A 13,516-nucleotide genomic window follows, 5' to 3' on the forward strand; every position below is an offset into this window, starting at 1 on the left:
GTTGAATCTGTACATAAAATACATGTCTCTGTATTTACAAACCGTGGTAGGGGCTATAGTCATCATTTATTATAGCACACATGAAACAAGCTTTCGTTCGTCTATAACTGTTCCCTGATCGAATTTACCATTTTATTAGTCTCACTCTATACTATCTTATTTATCCTGAAAACATTCCTACAGTAAAGGTAAAGCAGCATTATTCTCATCCACAAATGAAAACACTGAAATATTAAAAAAAAAAAATTTCTCCCGAATTTTGTGGGTTTGTGTTAAGAACAGAACTTCTGAGGTAATTTGCACTATATTTTCTCTCTGAATAGAGTGCAGGGTAGGTAGGACTGAACCCAGAATAATCACATATAATCCCAAAACCAGCTGCAAATCTATGCCTTCTCACGATGCTCATTCAAATTCAATGCAGCTTTCTCCAGTCAATGGAAATAGTGTATTAAGTAAACTTTAGGCTGGCGAATAACATATAATATAATTTAAAATTTCTAAGCTGAGGCCATGGCATATGGGAAAGGGGCCAATTTAAATGGTGGTAACCACATGAGAACAGGCAAATTCTGCCAAGGCAAACTTTCTGAAAAAGTTAACCTAAGTGTAAAATCACTCAGATTTATCATTTTTAACTTAAAATACTAGGTAACATCACAGGCCCCCATTTTGGACTACTCTGAGCTTATAAAATCTTATCTTTGGGGTTTACATAAAAATACCAATAAGTATAGGAAAATGTCTTCAGGTTTTGCTGACTGATGATGATAATGATGACAATGATGATCATTGCACTTTACATTTGCATAATCATTTTCAGTTTCAGGTTCTTTCGTTTGATCCTCAGGACAATCCTGCAATATGCATAGGGCCAGTTTACAGGTGAGGAAACTACGCTCAGAGAAGATACTCAGCTTATCCAAGATCACAGGTGAAGTAATAATGGTTGACTTTGAGCCACTGATTTTTCCCTTCTGAGTCTTCTCACTTTCATATTTGTCATGAACTCCCATAATGCTGACCTCAAAACTCTTTTCCCCATCAAATGTACACTTCAGTTATACAGTTCAGTTAAAATATTATACTATAGCCTAGGCCGGGCACAGTGGATCACACCTGTAATCCCAGCACTTTGGGAAGCCGAGGCAGGCAGATCACTTGAGGCCAGTAGTTTGAGATCAGCCTAGCCAACATGGTGAAACTGTCTCTACCAAAAATACTAGGTGTGGTAGAGCACACCTGTAGTCCCAGCTACTTGGGAGGCTAAGGTGGGAGAATTGCTTGAACCCAGAAGGTGGAGGTTGCAGTGAGCCAAGATCGTGCCACTGCACTCCAGCCTGGGCGAAAGAGCAAGACTCCATCTAAAATACACACACACACACACACACACACACACACACATATATATATATACACACACTATCTAAATGTATTTGTTCATGTCAGAGGTGAAAGACCCATAAGAAAGAGTGGGAAGAAGGTGGGAAAGGTCGTTTTTGTCACTGTACTAACTTGTTTTTGTTAGACTTCCATTTTAACAATCTTATAATATAAAAACAAAGAAAATAAAATTTCTCATATAGTTCTGCTCAGAAAATATCTAATATTCTTTCTGTTATATGAAATGAAACACAGCTATTGCCAGAGGGAATTTTAAGGTAATGCACACATTTATTAATACGAGGTGTTTTAATTTACAAGGGACCCATCTAAACACAAACCTGATTTCTAACCTGACCACTATTGGCTGAACGCCCTGGGGTATAACTTATTTAACCAGGCATCTGTGGATGGACATTTGTTCCATCCAAACAATGCACATTCCTGGGCATGCATCTTTGTACACTTGTCTGATTATTGACTCCAGATAAATTCCTAGGAGAATTCCTAAGTCAAGGGATATGCATATTTTAAATATTGATGCATTTCTATAGGGTCCAGAAAGGGGGGACCAATTAATGTCTCCAACATTTTCTGAAATGTAAACATATATGAGTGCAAACCAATAGAGCATTCTGTCCTAAGGCTGCTTTCTCCTCTAGGGGTCCTGTTCTGTTGGCTTGAACTCAAATGGTTTCCCTTTGCCTGTAAAGCATGGAGCTGTGCATAGCACTGGCACTTCCCTTCTACTGTGGGTCATCTAATGTAGCCAGTTGTGGCCTCAACTGTCACAAGAACTCAATGGTGCATCACAATCCATTCTGAAGGATTCCATGTTAATTGTTGTTGAGAAGCAAAATACTGTTTTAAATGACTTAGATTTCTTGTTGGTGATGAGGCTTACGTTTGCTTGATTTGGTTTGATTTTTAGTAAATTAAAATAGATTCAATGATAGCTCAACAATGGTGCACCTCACTTACACTGGCATATGCTTTTCTCAGCAGAAAGAAAGAGCTGGAATGACAACCTGCAGCTGTAGTCAGTGTGAGTGGTTATTGCGAATGCATCATTTTAAATGATAGAGGGTACAAAATGGTCCAGATTTTAATTGTTTGCAGTATTCATTTTTGAGTTTGCCAAAATATGGGCACACCTGGGGAGTTTACTGTTGTGTCAGCATCATCGGTCACATGAGCCATGATGGAAAAATGATTGCGAATCCTTCGTGTATAACCCTGGTGTTCTTCTAGGCCAGGAATGCTATGGAAGTGCTTATATATAATCCAGTTTATCTGTACCTTAATGCACGAAGGGGGAAGAAAATATTGATATGATCATTGCCAGCTAGAAGTAACTGTTCTGCTTTTCAAACTAAACTATATTTTTTTGTTTTAGTAAGAAAAATATGCAGCTATACCTGGACATCCAGAGCTACCTGGCTCACCCTTTGGACCAGGTGGACCAAAGTGACTGGCAGGGGCAGGGTCACCTTTGTTTCCTGAAAGGGATAAAATGCATGTTACATAATTTTAGACAATTTAATTTGGTCTCATACAGGTGACAATAACATTTATGGTATTTGTCTATATAGCTTATCTTCAGATATTTTAGGAGAGTATTTTTAAATATTTCTTTTCTAAAGAAGAACAAATAGAAATATAAAATGCAAGATGCATTTTACATACCACACACACACACACACACACACAGTTTTAGAGTTCATCACAATCATAAGGATCTCCAGGTCTTGATAAGTTTGAGTTTTTAAGTCCTGAAAAAATTTTCAAATTTAAGTTTCTAGTTAAGAAATTATTTGGCATTGAGTGCCAAATAATTTGGCAAATTATCCTTATGTTTTTGAAACAAAAAGCAAAAATTATCACTGTTTTGGCTGCTGCAATCATATTTCAAGCTCTTTTATAAGGCAGCTCAACTCAATGTCCTAGAAAAAGAAAATCACAAAGGCATACTGCATTGATGACAACAGATGGCACATTCAAAAGTCACTGTAGGCCATGACTCCCACAGTCCCACAAAGCTACTGGACACTCCATAATGCTTCCAGACACAAGGACCTACATTATGGTTGGGAGCCAGTTTGAAGTGGAGGACTCAAAATGGAGTGGGAAGAAAGGCAAGAAAATAGATGGGGTTTCAAGAGAATTAGAGAGGTAAGTTAAGTGTATCTTACAGTAATTGCCCATTTACACCCCTTTCTAAAGGGGTCCCACCAGCACCTTGTGGAAGCCTTTCTCCTATCTGACTCTACTCATAATCATGGCCAATTGCTTGAGGAGTGGAATTCTGGCCCATTCCAGGTCAAACAAGTCTTTCCTTGAGAAGATGGAATAAGAAAGTGAGAATTTGAAGTCCTTGGCTATTGGGGCAGAAACCAAGAGCATTATCATGAGTTGTCCTGATGTAGAACATATTAGAGTGCAACCCAACATATCCAGAAATATCCAGAAAAGATACTGTGTAGAGAGAGATGAAGCCAGTTGGTAGACAGTTAAGTAAAAAAATATACCATGGGAAAAAGTGAGAAACCATGGATTGCTTAAGGGCTAGGGTCCCTTTAGCCTTGGCAGAACTATGTCTCCTATCTGTGGGATCCATAAGACATCTTTGACTCCAGGTATCTTGAGTGCATTTCAATTCCTTGTAAGCATGGCCCAATACAAGTATGAAGGAAGTGAGAAGAGGTAGGTTTTTACTGTGAAAGAAAAGTAAAGAGACTATAATAAATGTATAGGTAAGTGGAAAAGGAGTAACTTCTGAACCCTGAAGTTATAAAATATCAAAATCAAATATAAAATTTTTTCTATTTGTAACCATTCCCCAAGAAGGGATCTAGATTATATTCTTTCTGAAGAAATAAGCCCACACAGGTCATGTTTCTTACAGCATTTAGCATATTATTTATAGAGTGTCTCTCAAAGTAGTAAGACAGAGGATTGTAGGTGGTTCATTAACTAGTATTTTATATTTTAAATTTATTTTAACTTATATCAAAATAAAGGATAATTGCATGTTAACCTGTGAATTTACAGCTAGTTAGGCTAAGGCTAAGGTTAAAAAGGTGAATCATTTGAAAGTAGATTTAAAGAAAAATATCAACCCAATGGTATACCAAGATAGTAAAACTATTAAAGGTTTTATGCAAATATTGCAACTAAGATATCCTGCTCTTTGTTTACTTGTTTGTCTGAATAAAGGGTTAATGAAGCCTCTCTTTCACTAGAATGTTAGGTGTGTTACAAAGCAACATTGCTTTTGACACAAGGTAAACTAAGGCCCATGGGGCCAAATGTAGCCTGCAGCCAATTTTGCAAATAAAATTCTATTGGAAAACAGCCACACTCCTTTGTTTACATATAGTCTATAGCTGCTTTCACACTATAACAACACAGTTGAATAGTTGTGACTGAGACCATATAGCCCAACAAGCTGAAAATCATTATTATCTGGCTCTTTAGGAAAAAATATTTTGCTGACCTTGACTTATAGTGAAAAAAAAAAAAAAAAACCCCAATTGTAAATTACATCTATCTTGGAACTTCTCAAGTGAACTCTTAGCACCTGCTGGAAAGTCATGGCTTTAGCCTCTATGTCCTAACTGGGACTCTAAAAGCTGTACTTATGGAGTCCTTAGAAAAGATACTGACTCCTGTGGGACATAGGGTTTCTAAGCCAAGGTGGGCACTGCCCACTGATGTGGATCTGTTATCCCTGCGGGCACTGCCCACTGATGTGGATCTGTTATCCTTGCAACTGAGCTGTTACTTGAGGGGCTGCAGTCACTCCATGGACTGCTGCTGGGACTCTCACGGAGGAGGAAGACACGAAGAGCCTGCAGGCATGCTGTTTTCTATCTGATACCCTTGGATCTGAGTGACAACTGTAGAACATTTGGATCTTGAGTGTTTGACTGTCTAAGAAGAGCCCCTTGGGTGCTGCAGTTTCTTGGATACACTTTGCTTATCATGTAAAAGGCACTTGTTTATAATGTTAGAAACTCTCGGGACTATGCATTTGACAGGTGGGTTCTGTATCTCCAAACCATACCTTTAGGTCCTCTTGCTCCATCGATTCCTGAAAATCCAGGGGGACCTGGAGAACCTGGCTCACCCTGACAGTTTAATGAAACAAAAGGCCTTAATCAGATTTCAAATACAAATGGCACATGCACGACACGATCCATTTGTAATTTTCTGTAACTAATTCGGTTTTTGTAATTTGCAGTGGTAATGAAAGTTGAAATGCATTGCAAGTCTCCCACTACATGTATCTAGTTTTTCAAAGTTGATATAGCTCCTCTAGAATTAGAGTTCTCAATAGCAACTGGTAGCATCCCATTCTCTACACTTGGTTGTGAAACAGTAATTGTGTTACTAATTTGAATTTTAAATTACAAATAAACAAGTTGATACTAAATAAAATAGTATTATAAGTCATAGCATATGAAAGACTTTAAAAATCCATTTCATTCCAAAAGATGGATAGTGAGTTATGCATTTTCCAGAAATATAATGTTGGCTACTACGCATATTGTACCTCCTGGATTCTCAAAGGGTATTTCACTCATGGTTGTGAAGACTAAATATATTTAAAGCAAAATCTGCAATATCTGAAACTGGAAGACTTTAAAGAGAGGATTTGGGTGATTTTTCAGGACGACTTTCATTCCAGTAAACCAGTGGTCATGAGGCAAGTCTTCGTGGGTGGTTTAAACCAGGCTGGGGGATAGTGATTACGTGCCTTGGTCCTCTATTTTAGGAGAACCAGGCAGGTGCACTGGTCAGAAATGTCAGTTTCATCGTGGCCTTCTAGAAGGCTCTGTTTTCTCCTTGGGCTACACCTTACATTCTAAGAGCCAGTGAAAGGGTAATGGTATATATGCTGGCAAATTATAGCCCCTTACGGACATCCTAAGAGCGGAAAGGTTTTATTATCTCTCCCCCGACAAAGCACTAGCCCCTTACCTGGTCACCTGGAAGTCCTGGAAAACCAATGAACCCTCTTAGACCAGTTGAGCCTGGAGGGCCTGGGGGTCCAGGAGGCCCTGGCTGACCTTTCTCACCAGGTTCCCCTCTGTGAAATCCAGGTGGTCCATATCTTCCCGGCTCTCCTCTTCTCCCTTGCATCCCGGGTGTTCCTTTATCACCTGATGAAGTTGGAGGTATTAAGGTCTCTGCTGAAATTTTGAGCTAGGTAATAGTTAGGCTGAGGGACTTCATCCTACTTTTAGGAGATAAAGCCAAAGGTATTGAGGATTCTGATTCCCGCCCCAAGCCGCTTCCTGATCATTTCTGGTTTCAGTGACTTCACTGACGAAAGAAGCTGCCTGAGAACATCTAAGGACTATCAGAGGTGGGAGGGAGCACACAGGATTATTTGCTTCGACTGCTTATTTTACAAATGAAGAAGCACTTACCCAGAAAAGTTAAAATATTTGCCCTCTAACAACTAGCTGAGAGATGAGCACCTCATGCAGATTAAGTCTGACCTTGGAGGAGCACACAAATGGGGTTGTCAAAAATCCTCACTCTGCAATGTTTCTGTGGACCGTTAGCACGGGCATTGGGGTGTCTGTTAGAAAGGCAGGATCCCTGGCTGCTCTAGAGCTGCTGAATCAGAATCTGCATTTTAACAAGCTCTCCAGGTGATTAATGTGCACTGAAGTTTGAGAGGCACTGGTCATAATGACTTGAACAGTCATTGTGCTATTCACTTTAAAATCAATTACCAAACCTGAAACCAGTAGTTTTTGTATAGCTCAGGTTGATCCTAGTTTAGAATATCCAAATCTAGGAATACACAGGAACTTCGGCTAAGTTTTAGCATGGAGAAGCAAAAAATGTACCACAAGGTTTATTTGTATCTAAAAAATGGCCTTTTCTCATGGTGGCTCACGCCTGTAATCCAGCACTTTGGGAGGCCAAGGCGGGTGGATCACCAGGAGTTTGAGACCAGCCTGGCCAACATGGTAAAACTCACGTCTCTACTAAAAATACAAAAATTAGTCAGGTGTGGTGGCATGCACCTGTAATTCCAGCTACTCGGGAGGCTGAGGCAGGAGAATCGCTTGAACCCAGGAGGCAGAGGTTGCAATGAGCTGAGATGGTGCCACTGCACTCCAGCCTGGACGACAAGAGTGAAACTCCATCTCAAAAAAAAAAAAAAAAAGGCCTTTCCTAATCTCTGTTATTGGGGAAAGTTGCCTACACATGCGATCTGTAAGGATGTCAACTTATTTGATATGGTTAAAAACTCTAAGTGTTTACCTCTTTCTCCTGGGAATCCATCATCTCCAGGAGGTCCAGGTTCCCCGGGTTTTCCCTTTTTGGAAATGATAGCCATTTCTCCTTCATCTCCAGGAGGTCCTATGGCTCCTATAGATATTAATTATGCAAGAACAAAATGAACAGGAACATCGCACACATAATTCATCTGTTACCACATTTCACTCCCAAATTACAAATTCCCACTTAACCTACGAAGCTGTATTTATGTAGATCACAAAACGTCACCATCGTTGGCTGATTTCCTAAAGGAAAGTCAGTCATCTTTTACATTCCTGACCCCACTTGTCCAGTCACAGAGTCTGGTGTACCGGGAGTGCTCACTGAATGTTTGCCAAATTCAGCCAAACTGGTCTGGGTCTTCACTGAGGTTAAGACAGATTTGAAAAGTTCCAGTCTACAAAAAAGGTCGCTTTGTGCTATAAAGTTTGAATTTGCCCATCTCATATTTCCAGTTCCATGTCTCCTCCTAGCCATCCTCTCTTACTTTCCTTGTATTGAAAGAACAGACACTTATCTCAATGTGGCACTCCTCACAGTGACTTCCGAAAGGTAGGTAGGACATAGTGTACTTCTGCCTGATTTTGTAAACACTGCCCAGCTATAGCAGTGTGCAGGCGTGGGCTCCTACCAGCTTGACGAGTGCCAATTACCACAATTCAAGAACCCTGCAAGCCAGTTGTTAAACCATTGCTAACTTTAAATCAGCCATGGCAGGAGTATTTACAGTGTGGCACTCAGCAAACACTATAAACCACAGTGCTTTTTTTTTTTTTTCTTTTTCAAAGAACTAGTTTACTAGCCCATCACTGGCATTAGTCCAAATTTTAATTTTTAGTGGGATAATTGTATAGTAGCATAATAGCACAGCAAACATCACTTATCTAAGCTAGCAAAGAGTGACTCTTTGGTCCCTTGATTGTACATAATGTACAAGCTAGTAAAACAAAAAATTGTGGTAGACTCAATCAACTAAGAAGAAAAGGTAATTTTAATTCAATATGAGGCTACTTGCCCAAAAGGCCTTAAGGGCAAAAATCCTTGGGTCTGAAAATTGTCAAGCATTTTTTTCTCAACACTGGAAAGGAAATATTATCTTCACCCATTAGTGCCCCAGAACTAAGAAGTGGGAGTAAACATTTAACAGGGATGAGGACATAATATTTAAACCATTGCTCTCAAAAACTTATTTTTCATAGTAAAGAAAACTTTTTTTTTTTTTTTTGAGACGGAGTCTCCTTCTGTCGCCCAGGCTGGAGTGCAGTGGCGTGATCTTGGCTCACTGCAAGTTCCACCTCCCAGGTTCACACCATTCTCCTGCCTCAGCCTCCTGAGTAGCTGGGACTACAGGCGCCCGCCCGCACGCCTGGCTAATTTTTTGTAGTTTTAGTAGGGACAGGGTTTCACCATGTTAGCCAGGATGGTCTCGATCTCCTAACCTTGTGATCCGCCTGCCTCGGCCTCCCAAAGTGCTGGGATTACAGGCGTGAACCACCGCGCCTGGTCAGAAAACATTTTTTTCAAATGAAACTTGGGGAAACTCTACTCGTGGCCCAGATGAAAGTGGACTCATGGTAGTTCAGAGGTTGGCAAACTGCAGCCCATGGGCCAAATCCCTCCTGCTACCAGTTCTGTCAGCACATGAGATGCGAATGGTTTTTACACTGTGAAATGGTTGAAGGGTAAAACTCAAAAACAAGATAATATTTCATGGTGTGAAAATTATATGAAATTCAAACCTTCGTATCCATAAATACCATCTTATTGAAATTTTATTTTATGTTTGTTTCTGTGTTGTCTATGTCTGCTTTCATGCTACAAAAGCAGACTTGAGTCACTGTGACAGAGACCAGAAGGCCTGCAAAGCCTGAAATTGTTATTACCGTGCTTTTTACAGGAAGAGCTTACCAGCCTCTGTTCTAACTGAAACAGAGGTAGGAGAACAAGAGGCCCCCTTCCCAAAAGGTGAGAAAGTTCTCTGAAACCTAGAAGCTATAAATCAGTGCATTAAGAACTACTTGTTAGGCCAGGGGCGGTGGCTCACGCCTGTAATCCCAGCACTTTGGGAGGCCGGGGAGGGCGGATCACGAGGTCAGGAGATCGAGACCATCCTGGCTGACACGGTGAAACCCTGTCTCTACTAAAACTACAAAAAATTAGCCAGGCGAGGTGGCGGGCACCTGTAGTCCCAGCTGCTCAGGAGGCTGAGGCAGGAGAATGGCATGAACCCGGGAGGCGGAGCTTGCAGTGAGCCGAGATCGTGCCACTGCTCTCCAGAAAAAGAACCACTTGTTAATTATTTTTCAATTAATAGAGCAGTTCATATGCCATGTATATGTAATAAGATTAAAAGGTAAATAAAATGAATTTTGTTTAAAAATCTAAAACAAACACCATACAACTAAAAGGAAGAGGAATCCAAGCTTCAGAAAGGTCCTGTTTTATATTTCAGAGATCACGTTTCTAGGTGTGGATCAAATACCAGAAACAAACGCATGTTGCATGGCTGTATTTTATTTACCTTTGGCCCCTCTCACTCCCCGGTCTCCGGGAAAGCCAGACATGCCCTTCTCTCCGGGTTCTCCCTTTGTGCCAGGACATCCCTCTGCACCAGGCTTTCCTCTTTCTCCAGGAAAACCTGGGAAACCAGGCAGCCCCCGGGGTCCTGGTGAAACGAGAGCATAAAGTTTTAGGAAAATATTTTATTATTTATTTATTTTTTCAGCGGGGGGAGGTGGACAGAGTCTCACTCGGTCACCCAGGCTGAAGGGCAGTGGCACCATCTCGGCTTGTTGCCACCTCTGCCTCCCAAGTTCAAGTGATTCTCCTCCCTCGGCCTCCCAAGTAGCTGGGATTACAGGCGTGAGCCACCGCACTTGACTAATTTTTGTATTTTTAGTACAGATGGAGTTTCACCATGTTGGCCAGGCTGGTCTCAAACTCCTAGCCTCAAGTGATCCACCCGCCTCAGCCTCCCGAAATGCTGGGATTATAGGTGTGAGCCACTGTGCCCGGCCCTAGGAAAGACTAGTATGATTCTTATATATTGTGTTCCTGTAGTCCATCTACAGACGCAAACTCCTGCCTAATGCTGAGTTTCTATTCAAAGTAAACAACAATTGTCAACCTCACTGCGCTTAATAGTTGGGCTCGGTTGGGCAAGGTGGCTCAGACCTGTAATCCTAGCACTATGGAGACCAAGGCAGGAGGATCCCTGAGGCCAGGATTTCAAGATCAGCCTGGGTAAAACAGGGAGATCGTCTCTCCTAGAAAAAAAAAAAAAAATTAGCCAGGGGTGGTGGCACATGCCTGTAGTCCTAGACTCACATGTGAGTCTGGCTGAGGTGGGAGGATCACTTGAGCCCAGGAGTTCCAGGCTGCAGTGAGCTATGATCCTGCCACTGCCCTCTAGCCTGGGCTACAGAGCGAGCCTCTGCCTCAAAACAAAACAAAACAAAACAAATCCATGCTCTGCTGTCCTGTCCTCAGTTTCCTACCTACAGACCTGAAGTGTGGGCCCTGATGTGTCTGAGTCCTAATCCCCCAATTGGGGGTACAGATGAGAGTGGGGACCCCATCCAAAATGAAAATGCACCTTCCCCGACCCTAGGACTTTACCGTGCTACCCAGTCCTCAGGAATTCTGTGGCCCTAACACCTTCAAACCCCTTTTCCCATTGACCAGCACAGAAACATTCTGCCACTGGAAATAACGATGCAGAGGACAAGAGCAAGGGAGGCATCATTAAGGGAAGGACAAAGCCAGACTAACAGTTAACTCTTTTCATGTGGTCATCTGTCCAGTCTTCACTTGGCAGTGGATTTCATGTTTCTAAGATGGGGGGACATCATGGAAAAGCACTACCTACCTTTTGGACCTGGAGGACCAGGTAGCCCATCATCCCCAAAGGGACCTGGGATTCCTGGGAGGCCCGGGGGACCATGTGCCCCAGGCCGTCCTGGGAGTCCAGGGAGACCTTTCATTCCAGCTGGCCCAGGAGGCCCCACATCTCCCGGCTGTCCTTTCCCACCTGGAGCACCTAAGACAAACCACAGTGACCACAGTGTGTGAAGGCTGAACACTGGCTTCACACACAGCAGGAAAAACATACAGTAGCTTAAACCATGCATTAAACAACAGTAAAACAATATTTGTTGGCTAAAATAATAGTAGCAACTTTCCATCAATCTAAGAATATATTTTTCTAGATGATATAAATAGAAGGGCAGATCACTTGAGTAAATGTTTCCCAGCAGGGATGAATGAAGATTATAAAAGTATTTTTAATGGAAAATAGAAAGAAAAAACAAACATTGTATTTGTATTTCCTCTTGCTGCAGAGAAACTAATAGAAGAAAACTTTCCAGGTTTTTCCTGAAGCTCTACAGCTCTTCAGTCGGAAGTCAGAGCTGATGTCTAGCGTTGTTGGTGCTAGAAATATGGCTGTAGTGGAAAGTTTTGCCTCAATCTTGTTTTAATTTTTCAAGTGTATATATTACTGCATTTGGATAAAAGCAATGGGATTTAAACAACAGAGTAAACAATGTGAATAGTGAAATGAAGATCATATTGAAAATAGCTCGTGCTATGTTCTGAATGTGTCCCTCCAAAATTCGTATGTTGAAAGTTAATCACCAATGTGATAGTATTAAGAGGTGAAGACCTGGGGAGGTGATTAAGTCATTAGGGCAGAGCCCTCATGAATAAGATTGGTGACCTTATGAAAGAGGTGCAAAAGAGCTGTTTGCCTCCTCCACTTGTGAGGACACAAGGAAGGCACACCAGATCTGCTGGCAGCTTGATCTTGGACTTCCCAGCCTCCTGAGCCATAAGAAATAAATTTCTGTTGTTTATAAATTGCCTAGCTTAAGGTATTTGGTAGAGCAGTGCAAATGGACTAAGACAGCCTCCCTGCACCTTGTATTAGGAGACACTCCAGGGGTCTCTTGTGTTCCTACATCTTGATGGATATGCCAAGAATGCAAGATCCTGATGCTCTTTCTCTGGGAAACTTCTCAAGCTTGTGTTTGCAGCAAGCACCCTTGATAGATGATATAGCACTTTCCTCAATAGGAAAAGCAGGCTTTCTCACAGGCTGCTATAAAGCAGTGGTTCCTTGGCTCAGGGCTCCTCCCATATAAAGGAACCCACTGTGTGAGTGGTCTACTAGCTCACCATGTTGCCCCATGAGACTTGGGTGACACAGGGAAATGATGCAAACCAACATGAAACTCATGAGTAACGAAATCCTTTATCTCTGACTCAGGACTCTTGCTTCTGGCAGCATCCATAAAAAAGAAAGAGGGGAGCTTATTTAGTTGTAAGTAGGATAAGCCCCAGACCCTTTACAGTTCTTGACACTTACCTGGGCTACCTGGATCCCCAGGGAGTCCCGGTTGCCCTGGTATTCCTGGAGCACCTCTTTCACAGGAATGGCCAGGTGGACCTGGGACACCTGGAAACCCAGCATGTCCCTCTCTGCCTTTGGGACCTTTGAGACCTGGGAATCCAGGAATGCCAGCTGGCCCTGAAATGATACAATGCATCCATGACATTTGTGACATAAAACTATACAGATGGCCCATGATGAATTGTTCAGGCATATCAATACTGGAGGTGAACATTTTCATCCTGAATCAGTGCTCAAATGGGTTAAGTCTTTAAATGGATTTCTTATCATAGATGTAATGAGTTCCTTATGAATAGAGAATGCATTGCTAAGTGAGTTACTTGATAAGGTTATATGAACTGCAAAGTTGCCAATGCAAATAAGAAACTACTTGGTTCTTCCTAATTTTAATTAACCTCTAACTTTGCATCAAGCTTTACA

General features: G+C 41.7%; 1 protein-coding gene across 1 annotated transcript in view; it reads right to left on the reverse strand.

Annotated features, from left to right (window-relative positions):
• The window catches only part of COL4A4 (collagen type IV alpha 4 chain), a 160,015-nt gene that overhangs the window by 40,277 nt on the left and 106,222 nt on the right, over positions 1-13,516 (reverse strand). Inside the window, exons 29-35 of the mRNA XM_031651712.1 lie at positions 13,052-13,213; positions 11,555-11,725; positions 10,208-10,351; positions 7,669-7,776; positions 6,367-6,548; positions 5,450-5,513; positions 2,802-2,882 (exon numbers count right to left, since the gene is read on the reverse strand). Coding sequence (XP_031507572.1) covers positions 2,802-2,882; positions 5,450-5,513; positions 6,367-6,548; positions 7,669-7,776; positions 10,208-10,351; positions 11,555-11,725; positions 13,052-13,213 — 912 coding nt within the window. The remainder of the gene's footprint in view (positions 1-2,801; positions 2,883-5,449; positions 5,514-6,366; positions 6,549-7,668; positions 7,777-10,207; positions 10,352-11,554; positions 11,726-13,051; positions 13,214-13,516) is intronic.

The sequence above is a fragment of the Papio anubis genome, chromosome 10 (genome assembly GCF_008728515.1).
Source record: "Papio anubis isolate 15944 chromosome 10, Panubis1.0, whole genome shotgun sequence".
NCBI lineage: Eukaryota > Metazoa > Chordata > Mammalia > Primates > Cercopithecidae > Papio > Papio anubis.